Below are 18,645 nucleotides of genomic sequence, written 5' to 3'. Positions count from 1 at the left end.
CACCTTTTGTATAAGGCAGCCTATGACTGTAGAGTTAGGTACCTTTTTGTACCATAAGAATATACTGAATTTCCAGCATATCTCTCTCTCTCTACTCTCTCTTCATGTCTGCGTTTTGCATCAGCATGTTTCCAATAGTGTTTAGGGCTGACAGAAGACCCCCAGAGCTTCCGCGTGTTACATTGGTATCAGAGCATCAGGCTCAGCAAGGCTAAACATTGATTCAATCCCATATGAAGGTGTACAGGTCCAAGGTACAGGAAAGTGCACGGATACGAAGCCCAAGGCAAGGATCGGGAAGAGCTCCCAGGAGGTTTGTTGGTGGTGTTCCACAAAGCTAGAGGGGATGGCAGTCGTGTGAGCCAGATAGGTTCTCGGGCAACGGTCTCAAGGGGGGTGATGTGAGTGCCAGAGATCGCCCAAGTGTCGGGTTCGGTTACATGCGGGCTGCTGACATGTATGCGGTACACCTGTGAGGCCGGGGCTACTGGGATAGGAGAGTCCGGGAGACTTGGAATCCACCCAGCATCGGCGGAAAGTGGCACCGGGTCCGGAGTGGGGACACGAAGAGGGTTGTGTTCGGGAAGGAGAGTGTCGGGGATCTCGTCGATGTAACTCTGGTAGGGGATGTGCATGTAGGGCTCCTCCGGAAAATTGTCCATGAAGCATGCACGTGGATGGTGAGAGCGCACACGCAGTGTGGCATGGGCAGAGCCGGGAGAGGGGATGAAGGCGAATGTGTAGTTGGCGGCATCCTGACAGCCGGGGGGGTGGTCGCCAAATCGCCAACAGAAGAGGGGGGGGGGGGGGGGCGCGCTTCACACTCGCGCACACCTTTTTTTTAAAAATTGATTAGAGGCCCAAATGCCACGTAGCGTGCCAAATTTATTTATTTTAATGGTGTAAAGGTGACGGTGGCCTGGATCATGTACCTGACCGAAAGAGGGGGTGCGCCGCTTCGAAAAGGTGCCGCCAGCTACGATGCGAAGAGAGGGGGGGGGTCGATATTCAGCGACGAGGGGGGCTCAAGGCCGGTAGCTACACGAAGCGAGCAAGGGCTCACGGCCTGCAGCGAACGAAGCGAGGAGGGGGGGGGTGCTCCATACTGAGCAGAGAAGGGGGGGTTTTCCTAACATGCAACGAACGACCACCACCACCGGCAGTAGGGAGGAGGGTAATCCAGGTATGCAGCAAGGGTTCCCTCTCTGAAACACACGCGGTGCGGATTTTTTTTAATAAAAAAAAACATCACCATGGGCAAAGATTTACGCCAAGTCCACCATCGCTCCATTGCTTCCATACAACACCAAGGAGAGGGGTGGGCGAGGGAGTGCCGCGGAGAGGGTGAGGGCTTCACAACCCACGGATAGGAAAAAATTTTGCTCTGATACCATTGTGAGGATTATGTTGTTAATCCCTCATATTGTGTACTAATTACTACTTAAGTACTTAACTTAGAGAACAAAAGACTTTAGGAGAACACTTGAGAGAAGATTGAATTGAATTGATTAAACTGAGTACAATAGGTCTCTTATATAGGAGATGAAGAGACACATTTGAAGAGGCATGTCCTTTGACGAAAGGACATGACCATAGACAAAAGGATACAACTTTAGGCTAAGGGATGTGTCACCATTCATCAAGGGATACAACCATTCGTCGAAGGGATGTGGCTATTCGATGAAGAGGTACATCCTTTGGCGAAGAGTCGCAACCAGTCGAGGGTAGGGGTTCCCTTGGCTGGTTACTCTTTGCATCTGCAACATGAATCAGCAATGAAGAGAGGATCTGATACATACATACGTCACAATCGTGACACCAACACACATAAGTGTGTTCACACAGGGAAAAAAACTTGTGTCCAGTCACAGGGAAAAAGTGCCCGTGAGTAAGCTGGGTTCACACCTGAACTAGCAGGGAGTGGACATGACCAACAGTTTCCATGTTTCTTGGCTAAAACCATATGTTGGACTAGAAGTTTTTGATGTTTTAGATGAACAATAGCCAGACGTGATAGACAGAGGAGAAGTCATCGAGCCTGAGCAGATCCTTCTTCATCGTTGGAAGCATGGTTCTGGTTGACGGATACGTCAGTTCTATACGAAGTTCCGAGATTGAGGTACCCACGAAGCCATTTGGCTAGACAAGGAGTTAAAAGAGTACCCCCAGTTGTTGGCGGACTACTTGGAAGCCATGAACTTGCTGCCAAGCTAAGCAGGAGGGAATGTCACATGCACTCTGCACTGCAGTGCATGGTGAAAAGATGGCTCATTATCATTAGTGCAACATTGTACACTATTAGTACCCTTTAGGATAATAATTGTCCTACACCGTGACCCCATTGTAATCCTCAGTCCAGGATAAGTTAGGCACGAGCTACGTAAGTCAGTCAGTCAGTCCAAGTCTCTTAACCCACTTGAAGAGATGCATTCATGCATGTAGAGTGAGTAGAAGCCTTATGGTTTGCATTAGAAAGCACTCTGCATGATGCATAGCATTCATCCATTGCATATAAACCATTGCAGAAGCCTTCAGATAACATCTAGCGTTTATTAGGATTTATGCAGTATTTTTTCCATATAGCATTTAATGGGCATTTTTACATTATTTATCCATTTATGCAGGACAAGATGCAGTCGGCCAGCTCTGTAGCCAGCCGACCAGCATCAAATTCCCATATAAATAGTTGAGCATATCATTCATATCTCATTCAGCCTTGAAGACCTCAACGCTTGGAGCCTTCAGCACAAGGAGCATAAGCGATTGGAGAATTCAGCACATCATCCATCAACGTTTCATCCATTAGCATATAGGAGCATCAACGCTTGAGCAATTCAGAATTAATTCAGTAAAAACACAGCATCTACAGCATTCAGCCTACAGATCATCTTGCGTTTTCAGCATCCATACAGTTTTCAGCATCCTTGTTCGCATAGTTTTGCTACAGCCACTTGGTGAAGGTAAAACTCAGCATTCATACTCATTTTCAGCATTCATACATAGCCTAGAACAGTCCCAATCAGCCCCTTCTCTCAGCCTCAGATTTGCAGCCTTCCTACATCCATTGGGAAGAGTGCATAGGCTCGAGATTGGTCATCATTGGTGCTTCTACAGCCGTGCACTGTTTAGCCCAACTCTTGGTTCTCCGAGATCTTGCATTTGGCTTATTGTCAGTCCATAGTCAATCTCTTCAAAGAAATAAAGCAAATAATATTCCGGTACGGGATAGGGGGCCCTTCAGTGGGTAATTCGGGAACCCATACGGTGTATAGTTTCTCTCTTTCTCTCTCTCTCTTTCTCTCTCTCTCTCAAATCTCTTAAAGTTTGAAGACATAAAGTGGATTGCTAAACTCGTGAAACTCAAGATACAGAAGACGGTGTGAGCATTTGTGTGACAGGATCCTTAAATTACGAATACTTCCGGTGCATGTTACAACCCACTTGGTAGTTAATGAGATAGACGTACAACTAGTCTATGCATTTGTACAAGTCTTTTAGTTTCTTTGTGTCTTTTCCATGGCTGAGCAGCACATAAAACTCCTATACTACTTTTGGTCTCATAGATCCCTGGGGTCTTTTGAAGACGATAATACAACTCTCTCTCTCTCTCTCTCTCTCTCTCTCTCTCTAGCGGACCCCTGATACCTCATAGCCCACCATCACAAGTTTCTTTCATCTGACCCAGGATGACGACCATGAGATAGCCATACCCCGGATGCCCTTATTTGATGGACTAGGCCGTGCACACTGACAGCGCATGTGCTACATGTGCCACCTCTTGGGCGTCTACCTAGACAGAGCGTTCCAGTTGGAGTGAGCTAGACCCTTGAGACCCACAGGTCTGAGGAGATGCTCCACCCAAAAGCTTCAGATCCGAGAGATCATCTAGAGATATAGTAGTGCCCCTTCATAGGCAGTGGATGTGGAGAGCCTCTATACAATTTTAAATGTCGAGGCTCCACTTTGATCTCCTCACATTGGTTGGAAACTTTGTGCATAATTGTCTTCCAAACCTTTGAGTAGAGTGCTTCATGCTCACAATTTCCAATAGGACGTGTGCATGTTTGTCAATTGAAAAGGCATTATCTCAATTTCCAGGACCCTAAAATGCTGCTTTGATTACATGTTTAGGTTTAATCTGCATTTTCCAAGAAATGAGACTTCTATTAAGTATGAACAATACAAAACGATGGCCAAAGGGCTGTCAATAATCATCCTAGAAGGCAAGGTGTGCGCAACCAGTTTGGGGTTTGATGATTTTAAGAGACTCTTGAGGCCGTGGAAGAGAAGGCGATCCTATGATCCCATTCCCTAAGAAAGGCAGTGCACCTAATTTGTGCATATCTTAAAGGACCCTGGATACATGCCAAAGTGGCCATAAGAGTATGTATAATATCTGCTCAAGTGTTGCTTATCCATAGCATCTATGCTTCTGGCCCTCCAAATTTGCCAAGCTGTGATATCGACAATGTTCTCCTAGTAAGAGTCCACTGCTCTGGAGTGATACAAATTGTGAATTTGGGACTTGCTCCAAAGTGCATCTATGAACCCACCCATCTATGAACTTTGAGGCCCAGGTCTGAGTTCCGAAAATCTGTGGGCCAGACTCTGCTATCTAGGTTTAATGTGCATTTGATCATATCCTAACCTAAGGCCTTTTCTCAGAAAGTACCTTGGATCCTTGAAGTCATTCAAAGAAGTCAATAATGCAAGGTGCTAGATTCCAATCATTCATTGCAATTTCATGTAGAGCTTACTTATGTTCAAAGAAGCACAAGGACAGCTACCTGGTTAAACTGGTCCTTTTCTCAAAAGCTTGTTTTCAGCATTTGTGTGCAAGTGTGCACGCACATGTGCGTGCGTGCATTTGTGTGTGTGATATGTAAGACTTTCAACCCACCACCCTTTGGAGATACATTTTAGCTTTTTTCAGGTGAAGCTGGTTTGGTACTACAACAATGCTTTAGGAAGGCCACAAAAGAAGAAAATCATTGCTCGCGAGAAAGCGTAATTTTTCCAGATCTCTGCTAAGGCTGCTAGAAATTTTCTTCCAAAAGAGGGAGAGTGTGTCTAACTTCTTGTCTTAACTGTTGGCAGCTATCACGGATCAACTATAGTGGCAGCAAGCCTCACAGGGTACTGTCCTTCTATAGAAAATGTTTGGGACTGATGTGAAGTTTTTATGTTCTCATAACAGCCTTATGAGGTCACCTATAAATGTGACTCCCTTAATTCGATTATTTGTAGACTGAGCAATCTTCACCAGGGATTCGACTTGCCAGTACCGTTTGTCCTACACACGGATTGTCCACACTACTGGCGCTATCGCAATCCAGGCATAGATCTCGTGCAAAGCCTCATATTTTTTGCAGGGTGTTGTCTAGCATCGATGTAAGGTGATGAATTTTATGTGGGTTATAGTAGTTTCCATATGTTCTCATGCTTGCAAGTTGTTGTAACAGGTGAGAGTGAGGAAGATTTTGCAACTAGATTAGCACATAACCTGGAACAACTGATAATCAAGGAGGGTCCAGATACTGTAAGTACTCAATCGAAAACAGAAAGAGAGCTGTATGTTGGTGTTGTGCTACTAGTCAGCATTATGTGATCAAAATGGGTTGCACAGATTGCAGCATTCATTGCGGAGCCGGTCATGGGTGCTGGTGGTGTTATTCCTCCTCCTGCTTCTTACTTTGAGAAGGTTAGCTGTTTCAGATGGATCTCTTACTCACTCAGTTTCTGGATTTGTTACATGTTCAGTCTTGAGAAGAAAGTTGTCATGTTTTGACAGGTTCAAGCTGTGCTGAAAAAGCATGACATTCTCTTCATTGCTGACGAGGTATTCATGTTATGTCTCAAATGCTCGTTGAATAATCAAGATTCAGCGTGAAGTTAGAAAGTCTAAAACTTCAAAGTTGAAATCCTTAAGTATGGGCATGGAACACACCATACAGTATTAGGGGTTAAGTACGAGCACTGCATGCAAGGCCTTGCTGCATGTCATATGATCCTAACCGGTGCATGCTACAATATGCACACCCAGATCAGCTGAGGCATGAGCAGCAATATCTGGTTGAGCATCCAATTTGGTCAAAAATGATGTCATGTGCAGTTAACAAAATTTCAGAACTGAAAAGATCATGAAAACAGCAAAATAACTCAGAATTTGGATCAAAAAGAGTTTCATATATATCTTCGGCCCAAGCTTGAGTTGAGTTTACATCAAAAAATCTACGGGGGACATCACCCCGGGATACATATAGTTCACCGTCATTAGCAAAGGAGAGCCTATGAGACCGATAATGTATCATTATCATCTCGTCCTTATAAAAAAAACCTGGACATTCCCAAGATCATGTCCACCTTGTCAAGGTTCATGATATGGAAGTCCAAAGCATAGTTACATGGAACGTGGAACGGGAATGAGGCCCGACTTCGGAACGGGAAACGGGGGCGTTTGTACTCGGAACGGGACGGGAACGACACGTCATCCCAAGAATACCATCATATATTCCAAACTTCAAGATTAATTATGTTGTGAACAAGTTACAAGATAGACAAATAGAGTAAAGAATGCAATAAATTATAGCGTACAAATTGGGAAAAACTTCAAAGACAACAATTTTCAAAAGTAGCAGTAGCTAGCCACCATGTTCATAGATTTCTCATGAAGAAAACAAGGGCACAACAAAGGGCTTGGATAACTAAGGAAATGAATACAAAGAGCTATTAAGGCACTCTAAAAAGGAGAATGTCAAATAGAGCTTAGAATATCATCCAAACTCTCATTCGTAGTTGCATCATGAGCTGGTGAAGTTGGAAGCTCATCAGAATCTGAATCCGAATCTCCCTTCATGGATATGAAGTTCTCGTTGTCATGATCACCACTTGCAACTCGAGCCAAAAGGCGCAAGTTGGCTGCCACATACACCAAATCACTTTTTCTAGTTGTTAACAAGCGGTTCCTCTTCTTTGAGGCAACATGGCTAAATACACTCCATAGTTGCTCAATAGGAGAGGAACTTGCATTCTGACTAAGAATGCGGATGGCAAGACGTTGAAGATTTGGAGTTGCTGCCCCATAATCCTCCCACCAAAGAGGCCCTCCCACATGTGTCCTGTCCGCTTGCGCATCTACAGAACTGAACTTTTCAGCTTTGCTCATATACAAGAAGAGCTGGCTTCTAATTGCTCTACGTACCACAACATCTGGAACTAGTCTCGCAAGAATAAGATCCCAACCTTCAGAGACTTCATTATCCCTCTCTTGCCCATTGCCCTGGAACTTCGGATCGAGCACAAATGCAGCCGCGTGCATATTTGATTGGTATTGATCCATTGAGCCCAAGCTTTTGTGATGGCTGCTCCGACTACTCTTCATATGTTCTCTGAGTTTGCAAAGTTGGATGGTTCCAACTACACCTTGTGGAAGGTGAAGGTGAAATCAGCCTTGCGTGGCGTGGATCTTTGGGATTGGCTTGTTACACCTGCCAATGCCACCCCTCCCACCCTTGCTTCCGGTGGTGTGACTGAGGCACATATTGATATTTGGCAAGCAAATGATCATCGTGTTTTCTCCTTTTTGATGTTGAACTGTCAGGATTCTGTTCTCTCATGCGCGTACAGCAGATGCTTCACATGAAGTTTTGAAGGCTTTTGCAGATCTCTATGAGATTAAGTCTCTGGGTCGGATTTTGGCGTTGGAAAAGCAGCTTATGAACTTATCAGTTTCCGCCTTTCCATCTTTATCTGCTTTCATCTCGAAGATGAAAGATCTTCGGGATGAGCTTGCTGTTTGTGGCAAGGATATCTCTACAGAGGATATGGCTATTCGACTTCTCTCCAAGCTTCTAGAGAGGTTTGATGCTTATTTTCAGTCTCTTGTTTCTTCTCCTCGTCCTGTTCTAGTTACTTGGGAGGAGGGGTTCTGACAAGAACTCCAAGGATAACGACAAGGATAAAGACAAAAGCAAATCTTCTAAAAACAAGGACATTGAATGTCATTATTGTGGCAAGAAGGGTCATAAGTCGCCCCAATGTTACAAGAAGAAGCGGGATGAAGAAGCAAAGAACTCTTCCTCTACAGCGGTGTCTTAGATCAAGAAGGATGATGATATTCTTCTATTAGCAGGTACTCGTCGTATACTTGCTCTTGTGACTTCTCATTCGCGGACGTGGATTGTGGATAGCGGTGCTACTGCTCACATGACACCCCATCGAGATTGGTTCGAGGACTTCATTGCCAGGTCAGGCGAGATCACTTTGGGTGATTCTTCTTCCGTGCCAGTGCATGGACATGGCACCATCCCCATCTTTTGCTCTTCCGAGGACAAGAGGTACTTCTTTGACGTTCTGTACATTCCAGATTTGGCTTTTAACCTTTTGTCAGTGAGTGCTCTTACAGCTCAGGGTGCGGAGGTGATCTTCTCTCGTTATTAGATTACCATTCGTGATAAGGAGATTGGTAGCATCTTGGCTCAGGGAGTCCAAGATAGTGGTTTGTACAAGTTGACCGCTCTGCTTTCTTCTAGTTCTTCTTCTGCTCTTTGGCATGCTCGGTTTGGTCATTTGAGCTATCAGCTTCTACAGCGAGCTTCGAAGGATGGGTTGGTCGAGGGTTTACCGACCATCAAGGCTCCATCTTCTGCTTGTTTCTCTTGTTTACAAGGGAAGCAACACCAAGCCACCTTTGTGAAGGAGGCGACACACAGATCTTCGACATCACTTGCTCTTGTTCATGGAGACTTACGTGGTCCTATGAGTACCGCGTCTTTGAGTAAGGCGTTGTACATGCTTGTGATGGTGGATGACTTCTCCAGATATACTTGGGTTTTCTTTCTGAAGACCAAGGATGAGGCTTTTCAACACTTTTGTGATTGGAGAGTTGAGGTGGAAAAAGAGACTGGTCGCTCGGTCAAGGTTCTCAGGACTGATGGAGGGGGTGAGTTTACATCCCAGGAGTTTCAGCAATATTGTAGGACCCATGGCATTCAGAGACAGCTTACTACAACATATACTCCATCACAAAATGGAGTTGCAGAGAGGAAGAATAAGACCATTATAGAGATAGCCCGTGCTATGCTTGAGCATTCTTCATTACCTCGACGTTTCTGGGCTGAGGCAGCTTCCACTGCTGTCTACATTCAGAACAGGTCTCCTACTGTTGCTCTTCGAGATAAAACTCTATATGAGGCTTTCCATGGTGAGAAGCCCTCCGTTGTTCATTTCCGGATATTTGGTTGTTCGGCGTATGTTCATGTGCCTAAGGAGCATCGCTCTAAGTTGGACTCGAAGTCTCAATGCATGACTTCTCTCGGATACAGCACTGTGTCCAAGGCATATCGTCTTTATGATCCTCAGGCTGGCAAAGTTGTTGTGAGCCGTGATGTGGTGTTTGACGAGACTCCTACATCTTCAGAGGGGGTGGTGAGTTGCTTCTTCCTCCGCCTCCGCCTCCGCCTCCACCTCCCCCTCCCTCTGCTTTTGCTACACCTCCAGCTGTGGATTCTTCGTTAGATGATGATGACTCTGCTCCTCCTCCAGCGAGTTCGAGCAGATTTGTGCCTGGATGGTACTATCAGACAGTTCGTGATTCTGGGTTACGTGAGCTTCCTTTTGCTCCTCCGCCTGGCTCTTTGCGCGGCGATCTTCCAGAGTTACAGGGAAACAAATTCATGAGGGCAACATGTTTGTTAACTATGCTCTTATGTCCTCTATCATTCATGGTCCTTTTGATCCCACTTCTATGGACGAGGCTCTTTCACATGAGCCTTGGCGTCGTGCTATGCAAGCAGAGCTGGATGCTATTGAACAGAATGGCACTTGGAATTTGGTGCCTAGGCCACTGCAGCGTAAGGTGATTGGTGTGCGCTGGATCTTCAAATCAAAGTTCCGAGCTGATGGCAGCTTGGACAAGCACAAGGCGAGGTTGGTTGCCAAGGGTTATGCTCAGTGCCCTGGAGTTGACTTTGATGAGACCTTCGTTTCGACGGCTCGGATGACTACCATTCGCACTGTTCTTGCTCTTGCAGGACATCATGGATGGCGCGTTTTCCAGATGGACGTCAAGTCGGCTTTCTTGAATGGAGAGCTTACACAGGAGGTTTATGTTGATCAGCCGTTGGGATTTGTTGTTCCAGGCATACAGGATTAGGTGTACCAGTTGAAGTAGGCTTTATATGGTCTGAAGCAGGCTCCACGGGCTTTATATGGTCTGAAGCAGGCTCCACGGGCTTGGTACCAGCGGATTGATGAGTTCTTTCAAAAGCTCGGCCTGCGTCGTTCTCATGCATATTCGAACCTTTATATCCTCCTTGAGAGGGGGTTGATTGTTATCATTGTGGTCTATGTTGATGACCTCATCTTTACAGGTTCTTATTCTGTGAGGATCCGTTCAGTCATGGATGCTTTGGAGACAGAGTTTGAGATGACGGATCTTGGCCTTCTACATTATTTTCTCGGCTTTGAGATTTGGTAGACCTCGAAGGGCATTTTCTTCTCTCAGCAGAAGTACACACGGGAGATTCTTGACAGATTTCAGATGACTCGATGCAGACTAGTATCTTCTCCTATGGATACTAGTGAGAAGCTTTCTCAACTTGATGCTTCTCCACCAGGGATTGATCAAGGACAGTATCGGGTTCTCGTCATAGTTGTTTGATTTGGTTGACCTACTCGCGATTGGACATATGTTTCGCAGTCAGTTTATTGAGTTCTTTCTCATCCAAACTCCGTCAGTAGCATTGGCGGTGTGCTCTCAGAGTTCTTCTTTACTTGCGTGGCACTCTGGACTTTAGCATCTTCTATGGCCAAGGATGCACTCTTGTTGGATGGTTTGATTTAGATTGGGATGGAGATCTAGATACTCGGCGTTTGACCACTGGTTGTGTTTTTACACTCGAGTTTGGAGCCATTTCATGGAGCAGTAAAAAGCAGCCTACTGTGGCGCTTTCCTCTACAGAGGCGGAGTATCGTGCGGTTTGTTATGCTGCATGTGAGGCGATTTGGTTGCAGAGATTATTGGAGGAGCTTGGCTGTCCTCCTACCGGATCTACTCTTCTTTGGTGTGACAATCAGAGTTGCATCGCCATTGCCAAGAACCCTGTGTTTCATGCTCGTACGAAACACATTGAGATACAGTATCACTATGTTCGTGAACGGGTTCTTGCTGGAGATTTGTGTTTGGAGTATTGTCCTTCAGCGGAGAATGCTGCAAATTTGTTCACCAAAGCAAATGTTGCGGAGAACGGTTTCTCAGGCTTCCTTGGCTCCCCATCTTCGGCTTCTCGGAGTTTGTTCAGCATCTAGTGCTGAGAGGGGGTGTTAGCACATTCATTCCCAGTTTTTGCCCATTTCTGTTGTCCTTTTGGTCCCTTTTGCATGGCCCTTGATTGTGGGCTGGCCACCCTTATTTTATATATTTTTCTGGGATTTTTCTTAGCCTGGATGGTTTTTTCCTACTCGGCCAATTACAGATGTCCAGTCGGCCAGCTCTCCCCACCTATAAATAGGTGGGCTGGCCTCTCACTTTTTCATCTTGCCTAGTCTATCTATTGCTTCCTCACTTATGAGACTACTTCTGTCTCTTGCTTGGGACTGTATTGCTTGAGTATATTCAGCATAGTTGCTCCATATCTCTCTCTCGTTGTGTGGGAGAAACAGGAATTAGGGTTAAGAGATTCATGTGGGAGACATACACAGAGAGAACAAGGGAGAGAGAGAGAGAGAGAGTTGTGGGGATAAGTCAACTCATGAGGCATGAATGTGTGACTCCCCTATCACACATGTATATTGCACTAGTACACATAGTGCACTTAGTACATTAAAAGTACTAAGTGTACTATGTACTATAACTTATGGGCTTGTACACACTATAAGGGTGGGCATTATGCCTTTACCCAAACAACCTCCCACTTAAAGGCAAAGTGCCCTTAAGTAAAGGAAAAGAAAAAATCAGCATGTACATGATAATATACAAGGCCATATCAAGGCTGAAACTGGCCTCATCCAATGCCCATCAAGTGTCTGCAATGAGCAAACCGCTCCGGAGGCAAACTCTTTGTCAACAGATCAGCCGGGTTGTCATCCGTATGAATCTTAACAAGCTGAATTTGCTTGTTCTTTATCACCTCTCTGATGAAGTGATACTTCACATCCACATGCTTCATCTTTGCATGAAAGACGGGGTTCTTTGCCAACTGGATGGCACTCTGACTGTCACAATGCAACAATGGAACATCCCCTGTATATCCCAAATCAACCACTAACCGAGATAGCCATAATGCCTCCTTGCAAGCCTCTGTGGCTGCAATATACTCGGCCTCTGTAGTAGATAAGGCAGTGCACTTCTGCATCCTGGATATCCATGACACAGCACCTCCTGTGAATGTAAAAACATAACCGGTAGTAGACTTCCGGTTATCTGGATGACCGGCATAATCCGAATCCGTGTAACCATGCACTAATGCATCCTGTTTGCCAAAACATATGCACATATCCTGTGTGCCCTTCAGGTATCTCATGACACCTTTCACTGCTTCCCAATGCTTCTTGCCAGGGTTGGCCATGTATCTAGAAACCACTCCCACTGCAAATGCAATGTCCGGCCTAGTAGCAACCATGGCATACATGAGACTGCCACAAGCTGAAGCATACGGAATCTTGGCCATATCAGCCCTGTCTCTATCCGACTGTGGGCTGTCCATAGCACTGAGTTTCACATATGGAGGCAAAGGAGTACTAGTCTTCTTCCCCCCGTCCATATTGAACCTCTGCAAGACTTTGCCAATGTATTCCTTTTGAGACAAATACAACACATGCTGATTTCTGTCCCGAAGTATCCGCATACCCAAGATGTGATTTGCATCACCCAAATCCTTCATATCAAAGGTTTGATGCAGCCTCTGCTTCAAGGTATCCATCTCCTTACGAGATTTCCCGGCAATCAACATATCATCAACATACAAGATGAGGATCAATAGACTGCCATCCAAAGCTTTCTTGGTGTACAAGCAGTGATCTATGTCACTTCTCCTGAATTTCTGAGATTTCATGAATGTATCAAATTTATGATACCATTCTCTTGGTGCCTGTTTGAGCCCATAAAGACTCTTTTTCAGCTTGCATACAAGCTTCTCCTTTCCACTCACTGCATAACCCTCTGGCTGCTGCATATATATCTCCTCATGGAGATCACCGTGAAGAAAAGCAGTCTTCACATCCATCTGAATCAAGTCCAGATCATCATGCGCAACCAAAGCCAACACAGCTCTAAGTGTGGTCATTTTGACCACTGGAGAGAAGATCTCATCAAAGTCCACACCATATTCCTGCTTGAAGCCCTTAGCCACTAACCTGGCTTTGTATCTTGGCTTTGCATCTGGTGCAACTTTGAGCCTGTAAACCCATTTGCATGGCAAAACCTTCTTGCCTGCAGGCAAATGCACCAACTTCCATGTTCCATTTTTATGCAGAGAATCCATCTCTGACTTCATGGCACGCTCCCAAAGAGCCTTGTCTGCCCTCTGTAAAGCCTCCTTATAACATGAGGGCTCCCCACAGTCAGTAAGCATCAAGTAGTCAACCCCTGGAACAAAACTGTCAGGGGCTCTGGAGGGTCTTGTGGACCTCCGTACCCAATGACCATCATTTGCAGGTTGCTGTCCAGCCTGCATATCACCCATTGGTGGCTCTTGTTCCATGCCATAAGGCTGAAAAATCATGCCCGGTATCTCCTCTAACTGTGGTATATCCATAGGGATATCTTCTGCCATCTCTGGCTGTCCATTTGGACCATTTTCAGCACCATTTAAGGGCTGGTTTTGCTGCTGTAATGGCTGATTTACAGCCCTTTGTTGTTGTCCATGATGTCCATCATCATCAAAGATGACTCTGCCAGGCTCCTGTTGCCTTGCAGGCTCCTTATACATGCATGTTTCATCAAAAATGACATCATTGCTGCGTATGATCTTTCTATTCACGGGATCCCAAAATCTATACCCCATTTCACCTCTGTCACCATATCCTAGGAATATGCATTTGTGAGACTTAGGATCAAGTTTGGTGCGCATTTCCCTGCGTATGTGCACGTACGCAACGCAACCAAACACTGTCAAGTGCTTGTATGACGGAGGCTTCCCTGTCCATACTTCTTCTGGCACTTTCCCACCAAGCCTCGTGTTAGGTGACCTGTTTATAAGGTGAACGGCTGTCATAATAGCTTCAGCCCAAAAACCATGAGGTAACGCAGCATGTGACAACATAGAACGGACCTTCTCCTGAATGGTCCTGTTCATCCTCTCTGCTGTCCCGTTTTGTGGAGGATCATAAGGAGTAGAGAGCTCCCTCTTGATGCCTTTAGCATCACAAAAGTCCTGAAACTGTTTGGACATATACTCTCCACCATTGTCGGAACGCAAAGCCTTCAGTGTTTTGCCAGTTTGATTCTCAACATGAGCAACAAACTTCTGAAACACTGAGAATGTATCACTCTTCAAACGAAGAGGATAGACCCACACCTTGCGTGTGGCATCATCAATAAAAGACACAAAGTATTTTGCCCCTCCCAAAGAAAGCTGAGGCATCTCACATACATCTGTATGCACAAGCTCTAACTGAGCATCTTTCTGTCCAAGAGCTTTCTTGTGGGGGCACTGTAGTTGCCTACCATATATACAATGCTCACAAAACTGAAAACTTGAAAACTTTAGAGAAGGCAAGTAACCCAAACGAGACAATTGCTCCATTCCCTTGACACTCATGTGTCCCAACCGGCTATGCCACATAGAGATTTCCGGCAGCTCGGTTGCATTTACATTAGCATGGTGACAAACACCTGCATGCATAAAGTAAAGAGTGTCCACCTTAGAGCCTCTGGCAACAACCAGTGAGCCCTTACTAATTTTCCACTTTCCACTACCAAATGTGGTAACATAATCAGCATCATCAAGCTGTCCAGTAGAAAGCAGATTCTTCTTGATCTCAGGCACATGCCTGACATCATGGAGCATAAGCTGTGAGCCATCTGAAAACACAAGCCTCACATCACCTCTGCCAAGAATCTTGCATGCATGGTTATCACCCAAATAAACCACTCCTTCATTGCCAGCAGTATACCTGACAAACAAGTCTCTGCAACCTGTGACATGAAAGGAGGCACCTGAATCAATGATCCATGAGTGCATACCATGACCACGTGTAAGAAGTGAATGGGCATCAAGTGAAGACGTAAATAGGACCTTATCCTCACTGCCACCTGCATGTGACACATTGATTTCTTCAATCTTGACTCCACTTTTGCCCTTTGGCTTTACATCTTTGGCTTCATCTTTCTCTTTGTCTTTGGCTTTTCCCTTTTCCTTTTGATCATTTTTCCATTTGTAGCATTGCTTTTTAATGTGTCCCTTCTTGCCACAATAATGGCATTCCAAATCCTTTTTGGAGCGAGACTTGCTCCTTCCCCGTTCTTGGCTTTTACCCCTTTGCTGGGATCTCCCACGTGCATTCATTGCATTGGACTTTCCAACAGAGTTGTTTTTCCTGTTCATCTCTTCTTGAAGAAGAGCACCCTCAACATCTGCATATGACAGCATAGCATTCGAATTGCTAGTGGCTGTCCTGAATGTGTCCCAACTCTCTGGCAAAGTGCATAACAGAAAAGTGGCTTTGAACTCATCGTCCATTGCCAACTTTTGATTAATGACCTGGCTGACAATACCATTAAACTCATTTAGATGGGCTGTCATAGACGCCCCTTCCTTCATCTGAAGACCTATGAGTTTCTTCAACCAATACACTTTGCTTGAGGCACTTTGTTGGGCATACAAGTCCTGCAATCTCTGCCACATTCCCCAAGCTGTCTTCTCTTCACGAATGCTGAAAAGTAATGAGTCTGACACAGACAACATGATAGTAGATCTTGCCAGCTCATCCATATCTTCCCACTCTTCAGCAGTAAGAGAAGCGGGCATCACACCCCTTTCTTTGATAGGCTTGTGCTGCTTTTTCTGGAGCAACACATTGTAGCACTGGGTTTGCCAAATATCATAGTTATGTGAGCCTTCAAGCTTCTTGATGTGAAGCAATGAAGAGCTCTCACCTGTGGTTGCCATAGCAATATGCAACCTGTCAATGCCTGACTCCCTGCAAAATGTGCAAACACTGCACCAAAAGCACACAAAGTGCTCACAGTTTTTCTCCCAACCTTTATCTCCCACTGCGGAAGCACAAATGCAACTTTTCTCCCACTTTATGTGATGAAATCACCAAAATCTGGTTGCTGCAGATTTTGGACAGCACCTTAAATGTGCTCTGTTGCCCTTCCAAAGTACTGTACAACAGTACCAATTGCTCACAAATGATGTACCAAACCTGTACCGGCAAGTACAGCAGCTGAAATTGAACCTTTTCCTCGCTCAAATCAGTGTACAGCCATGCCAAAACTTGCACAAAGCTGTGCCAAATCTGTACCAACAGGTACAGTAGCAATAAATGCTCTCCTGGCTGTCCAAATGAGTGAAAATCAGACGTTTACAGTCCTGTACACTGCATAAAACAGTCCCGAATAGAAATTGGGCAAAAGCCCCTTGACTGCAAGCTGATTTTTGAGGATTCAAGGCATAAATGTCTTGCCTGCTGCTTTGCCAAGCTCAACAAGCATAAAATCTTGAAAAGCCCCTTGATTTGAGATCAATTTTTGATCATACATGGTACATTGACGGACATGAAGGCATCCAGAGTGTTCACGATGCTTCCTCCTGGCCACATATACATCAAATACATGAAACCCCCTTGATTTACAGGCACATTGAGTGCTTGTAAGGCATCAACACATTATCCACAGCATCAAATGCGATTGCCTGCATGCAAATCAACCAAATCGGCACAAAAGCCCCTTGATTTGCACTGCAATTTGCTGCAATTTTGCCCAAATGTGCGATTTTTCACATCATACAGCATGTATGAGTGCTTAATTGCACAATTACATCAAAAGCTCCAAATTTCGACATCCAATTTCCTGCAAATTGATCCTGATTTTGACCAATTTCCTGCAAATTGATCCTGATTGTGACCAATGTCACCCAATTTTGCCAATTTTGCTCAAAAATTGAGCAATTGGGTACCTGTACCTGCTCAATTGTTGATTGTACTTGCTCAATTGCAAATCCCAAAAAAAAATGAAGCAGAATACCTTGTAATTTTCTGAATTTTGTTGTAGAAAGGGGGGTGGTGATGCTGCTGCAGAAAATTTGATGCTGTTGCAGAAAGGGAGGGGGGCTTCTTGCTGATGTTGCTACACGCTCAGGCTGATCCAAACGCTGCAGAGCTCTGTGGGCAGCAGCACGGAAGACCTCGAGAGGGCAGTCGCAGGCACAAGGTGCACAAGTGGTAGAACTTGCACCTTCCACGAAGCGCCAGCAGCAGCTTTTGAAGATGCCCTCTGCGTGTGGACCTCCAGCGCTGAATGCCTGTGGAATGCACGGCGTTCTTCTTCGCTCGCTTCGCCTAGCGCAGGTAGCCAGGAACTCCACGTCCACACGCTGCTTTCGCCTAGCGCATCTACGCCCAGCGCTACACGCCTTGCCTCTATTCGGCTGTGGTCATCGCTTCTACCATGCCGTGCGCTGCTTCCCTTACGGCTTCGCCGTGCTGCTAGGTGGCCTCGCGTGTTGGTTCAACGCCCGCCACCTAATTCGCTTGTGTTTGCCTGCTTCGCCTAGCGCTGGCGCCTTCGCCTAGTTGTCTAAGGCCTCTTCGCTCCACGCTGTTCGCCAACGCCTCTTCGCTCCACGCTCAGCTGCCTAGTATTCGATGGACGCCCGCCACCGACTTCGCCTAGTCGCCAGCGCCGTGTAGTGCTACACGCTTTGTGGCTTTACGCCTAGCGCTTGCCCTTCTACGTGCCCGGGCTGCCACCTCTCGCGACTGCGTGTGCCCGTTGGCTGGCTAATGCAAGGACCGCCCGTTGGCTGGCTATTGATGATTCTCCAACTAGCGAAAGTGCAGCCAGCAGCTTGAAGGCGCACAACTGAAAAATGGGTAGCTCCAGGAGTGACTAGCTCTTGAAACCCTAAAACACAGCCTGCTCTGATACCAGTTGTGTGGGAGAGACAGGAATTAGGGTTAAGAGATTCATGTGGGAGACATACACAGAGAGAACAAGGGAGAGAGAGAGAGAGAGTTGTGGGGATAAGTCAACTCATGAGGCATGAATGTGTGACTCCCCTATCACACATGTATATTGCACTAGTACACATAGTGCACTTAGTACATTAAAAGTACTAAGTGTACTATGTACTATAACTTATGGGCTTGTACACACTATAAGGGTGGGCATTATGCCTTTACCCCAACATCTCTCTCTTGCACTCTCTACTCAGCACACTCTAGTGCTTATTTGCTTCTGCTTTGTGCACTCTTTCAAAGCTAAGAGGAGGGTGTTAGGGGCGAGGATCTCTGAGTAGTGACTCTCTGTGTCGGTTGAGCTTCAGTGGGAACAATCCAAGGCACCTCTGATGTGGTACTCCATGATCTGGGATAAGGGTCCAAAGCCCTCTCTGAATAGACAGTGAAATCTCCCTCTGATCTCATAGTAGACTGGGCATTGGCAAACATAGTGCTCCTCTGACTCAACCCCCGTTTGACAGA

The 18,645-nt window shown here is 45.7% G+C and overlaps 1 protein-coding gene across 1 annotated transcript in view; it reads left to right on the top strand.

Annotated features, from left to right (window-relative positions):
- Positions 1–18,645, top strand: part of LOC147605408 (vanillin aminotransferase-like) — a 54,601-nt gene that overhangs the window by 15,706 nt on the left and 20,250 nt on the right. Inside the window, exons 6-11 of the mRNA XM_086793566.1 lie at positions 4,934–5,007; positions 5,098–5,136; positions 5,248–5,336; positions 5,463–5,539; positions 5,627–5,701; positions 5,792–5,839. Of these exons, the coding sequence (XP_086649692.1) occupies positions 4,934–5,007; positions 5,098–5,136; positions 5,248–5,336; positions 5,463–5,539; positions 5,627–5,701; positions 5,792–5,839 (402 nt within the window). The remainder of the gene's footprint in view (positions 1–4,933; positions 5,008–5,097; positions 5,137–5,247; positions 5,337–5,462; positions 5,540–5,626; positions 5,702–5,791; positions 5,840–18,645) is intronic.

Source organism: Cibotium barometz, chromosome 59 (genome assembly GCF_041138505.1).
Source record: "Cibotium barometz isolate CiBa-2024 chromosome 59, ASM4113850v1, whole genome shotgun sequence".
NCBI classification, from domain to species: Eukaryota; Viridiplantae; Streptophyta; class Polypodiopsida; order Cyatheales; family Cibotiaceae; genus Cibotium; species Cibotium barometz.
This window is presented reverse-complemented; position numbering and strand designations above follow the sequence as displayed.